This window comes from Austrofundulus limnaeus, unplaced genomic scaffold (genome assembly GCF_001266775.1).
Source record: "Austrofundulus limnaeus strain Quisiro unplaced genomic scaffold, Austrofundulus_limnaeus-1.0 Scaffold2601, whole genome shotgun sequence".
NCBI lineage: Eukaryota > Metazoa > Chordata > Actinopteri > Cyprinodontiformes > Rivulidae > Austrofundulus > Austrofundulus limnaeus.
Genome location: NW_013955003.1, coordinates 1,719 through 6,063, shown reverse-complemented (window position 1 = coordinate 6,063; position 4,345 = coordinate 1,719). Strand labels below are relative to the sequence as shown.

The following is a 4,345-nucleotide window of genomic DNA, read 5'->3' as shown; positions in this document are numbered from 1 at the left end:
TCTCAGACAGTTAGAAGAACGTCTCAGACAGGTAGAAGAACATCTCAGACAGGTAGAAGAACGTCTCAGACAGGTAGAAGAACGTCTCAGACAGGTAGAAGAACACCTTAGACAGTTAGAAGAACGTCTCAGACAGGTAGAAGAACATCTCAGACAGGTAGAAGAACGTCTCAGACAGGTAGAAGAACATCTCAGACAGTTAGAAGAACGTCTTAGACAGGTAGAAGAATGTCTCAGACAGGTAGAAGAACATCTCAGACAGGAAGAAGAACGTCTCAGACAGGTAGAAGAACGTCTCAGACAGGTAGAAGAAGAACAGTATGTGTTTCAGGTCATTAAAGTGTTTTTTATCTTCTTGGTTCTGTAGTTTCAGATCACATTTCTTCTTGTTCAGTTGAACAAACTCTGAAGATGAAAACAGGAAGTGGACCCGGTGGACCTGCTGGGGTCTGGACTCCATGACCCATGATGCACCTGGCTCTCACCTCCAGCAGCTGCTCCTGAGACGTCAGCGTGTTGATGACGCGGATCCACCTGGACTTGGTGGTCAGACGGCCCACCTCCAGGAGGGGGTCCCTCCACCACGGCTCCCCGATGTCGCTGTCCCAGTCGGAGCAGGGGCCCTCAGGGGGGACATGCAGGAACCGGCCCCTGGGGGTGCAGAACCTCACGCAGCTGGTCTGGGGGTCCACACACCTCAGGACCTGAGGGGGAGGAGGACCACAGGAAGTAGTGGACCTGGATCAAGTTTAAAATCAGCTGAAGGTCTCTGTGGAACAGAAACTAGACACAGAGGTTTGATTGGCCAGATCAGGCTCCGCCCACCATCAGGTTAGCAGCAGGTTCAGGGAGTGTTACACATGAAGMACATGTTTAAGGTGTTATAAAGAGGTCATATCTGAGAAATCCACTGTTTTAACTGGTATTTTGTTGGCTACGGAAGCTGAGAGTGGACATTTTCCTCATGTATAATTCTGTGTTTACCTCCAGAAAACCATGGGTTTCAACATATTTAACATCACTGAGTGTGTTCTCCAGATAATGAGGTGATTTCCTGATGACAACACAATGAAGTGGAAATGTGGAGGACACCGTAGGAAACATCTGCTCTCTTTAGTGTGTCCTGGTGCTGTGTAGATACAGCACCTTGATTCTGTTTGGCTCTGGTTTTAACYCGTTCAGTTTATCTATGACTGTTTATGAACTATGACATCAAATTTACTGTTTTTAAATAGACTTTKGTTGTTTTTATTAAATAAATGAACTGAAATTATTTGTGACAGAACTCAATAAGGTCTGAATTTCCAGCTACAGTTTGGTGTTTTTTATTCTCCTCAGACTCTGTGAAACAGACCTTAGATATCCCCAGAAAAGGGGCGGGGCTTGTTGAGTTACATTAAGGAAATAAGACCAATGTTTTGATGTTTCACTTTATAAAGACCCAACTGAAGGAGTTAAAAACATCACAGCAGTACTGTCTGACTGTAGACCTGTCTGACTGTAGACCTGTCTGACTGTAGACCTGTCTGACTGAAAACCTGTCTGACTGTAGACCTGTCTGACTGTAGACCTGCCTGAGTGTAGACCTGTCTGCCTGTAGACCTGTGTGACTGAAGACCTGTGTGACTGTAGACCTGTCTGTCTGTAGACCTGTCTGACTGTAGACCTGTCTGACTGTAGACCTGTCTGTCTGTAGACCTGTCTGACTGTAGACCTGTCTGACTGTAGAACTGTCTGACTGTAGACCTGTCTGAGTGAAGACCTTTCTGACTGTAGACCTGTCTGACTGAAGACCTGTCTGACTGTAGACCTGTCTGACTGTAGACCTGTCTGACTGAAAACCTGTCTGACTGTAAAACCTGTCTGACTGTTGACCTGTCTGACTGTAGACCTGTCTGACTGAAGACCTGTCTGACTGAAGACCTGTCTGACTGTAGACCTGTCTGACTGAAAACCTGTCTGACTGTAGACCTGTCTGACTGAAAACCTGTCTGACTGTAAAACCTGTCTGACTGTAGACCTGTCTGAGTGTAGACCTGTCTGAGTGTAGACTTGTCTGACTGAAAACCTGTCTGACTGTAGACCTGTCTGAGTGTAGACCTGTCTGACTGAAAACCTGTCTGACTGTAGACCTGTCTGACTGTAAACCTGTCTGACTGTAAAACCTGTCTGACTGTAGACCTGTCTGAGTGTAGACCTGTCTGAGTGCAGACCTGTCTGACTGTAGACCTGTCTGACTGTAGACATGTCTGACTGTAGACCTGTCTGACAGTAGACCTGTCTGACTGAAGACCTGTCTGACTGTAGACCTGTCTGACTGAAGACCTGTCTCACTGTAGACCTGTCTCACTGATGACCTGTCTGAGTGTAGACCTGTCTGACTGAAGACCTGTCTGAGTGTAGACCTGTCTGACTGAAGACGTTTCTGACTGTAGACCTGTCTGACTGTAGACCTGTCTCACTGTAGACCTGTCTAATTGATAACCTGTCTCACTGTAGACCTGTCTGACTGTAGACCTGTCTGACTGAAGATCTATCTCACTGTAGACCTGTCTCACTGATGACCTGTCTGAGTGTAGACCTGTCTGACTGAAGACGTCTCTGACTGTAGACCTGTCTCACTGTAGACCTGTCTCACTGTAGACCTGTCTCACTGATGATGTGTTTCACTGTAGACCTGTCTGACTGAAGACCTGTCTGACTGTAGACCTGTCTGACTGTGGACCTGTCTGACTGAAGACCTGTCTGACTGTAGACCTGTCTCACTGTAGACCTGTCTGACTGTAGACAAGTCTGACTGAAGACCTGTCTGACAGTAGACCTGTTTGACTGAAGACCTGTCTGACTGTAGACCTGTCTGACTGAAGACCTGTCTCACTGTAGACCTGTCTCACTGATGACCTGTCTCACTGTAGACCTGTCGGACTGTAGACATGTCTGACTTAAGACCTGTCTGACTGAAGACCTGTCTGACTGTAGACCTGTCTGACTGTAGACCTGTCTGACTGAAGACCTGTATCACTGAAAACCTGTATCACTGAAGACCTGTCTGTCTGTAGACCTGTATCACTGTAGACCTGTCTGACTGAAGACCTGTCTGACTGTAGACATGTCTGACAGTAGACCTGTCTGACTGAAGACGTATCACTGAAGACCTGTCTGACAGTAGACCTGTCTGATTGTAGACCTGTCTGACTGAAGACCTGTNTACAGTAGACCTGTCTGACTGTAGACCTGTATCACTGAAGACCTGTCTGACAGTAGACCTGTCTGACTGAAGACCTGGCTGACTGAAGACCTGTCTGACAGTAGACCTGTCTGACTGAAGACCTGTCTCACTGTAGACCTGTGTGACTGAAGACCTGTCTGACTGTAGACCTGTCTGACTGAAGACCTGTCTGACAGTAGACCTGTCTGACAGTAGACCTGTCTGACTGAAGACCTGTCTCACTGTAGACCTGTCTGACAGTAGACCTGTCTGACTGAAGACCTGTCTGACTGAAGACCTGTCTGACAGTAGACCTGTCTGACTGTAGACCTGTCTGACTGTAGACCTGTCTGACTGAAGAACTGTCTGACAGTAGACCTGTCTGACTGTAGACCTGTCTGACTGTAGACCTGTCTGACTGTAGGCCTGTGTGACTGTAGACCTGTCTTACAGTAGACCTGTCTGACTGTAGACCTGTCTGACTGTAGACCTGTCTGACTGTAGACCTGTGTGACTGTAGACCTGTCTGACTGAAGAACTGTCTGACTGAAGAACTGTCTGACTGTAGACCTGTCTGACAGTAGACCTGTCTGACTGAAGACCTGTCTGACTGAAGACCTGTCTGACTGTAGACCTGTCTGACTGTAGACCTGTCTGACTGAAGAACTGTCTGACTGAAGAACTGTCTGACTGAAGACCTGTCTGAGTGTAGACCTGTCTGACTGTAGACCTGTGTGACTGCAGACCTGTCTGACTGAAGACCTGTCTGACTGAAGACCTGTCTGACAGTAGACCTGTCTGACTGTAGACCTGTATTAATGTAGATCTGTCTGACTGTAGACCTGTCTGACTGTAGACATGTCTGACTCACATCGTTGGTTTCGGGGTCGAACCAGCAGCTGATGTCCTGACCTGCAGACTCCAGCAGAGGAAGCAGCAGAACATCTCCTGCAGGAACACAGAGAGCTGACCTGATACACCTGAAACACCTGAAACATCTGATACACCTGAAACACCTGAAACACCTGATACACCTGTTACACCTGAAACATCTGATACACCTGATACACCTGAAACACCTGATACACCTGATACACCTGAAACACCTGATACACCTGATACACCTGAAACACCTGA

At 47.4% G+C, this 4,345-nt stretch overlaps 1 protein-coding gene across 1 annotated transcript in view; it reads right to left on the bottom strand.

Moving 5' to 3' along the window:
• cyb5d1 (cytochrome b5 domain containing 1) overlaps positions 1-4,156 on the bottom strand; it is a gene marked incomplete at its 5' end in the record, with an annotated part of 6,904 nt that extends 2,748 nt beyond the window's left edge. The window contains 2 exon segments of the mRNA XM_013999978.1: positions 486-704; positions 4,080-4,156. Coding sequence (XP_013855432.1) covers positions 486-704; positions 4,080-4,156 — 296 coding nt within the window.
• Between the last annotated feature and the right edge of the window lie 189 nt (positions 4,157-4,345).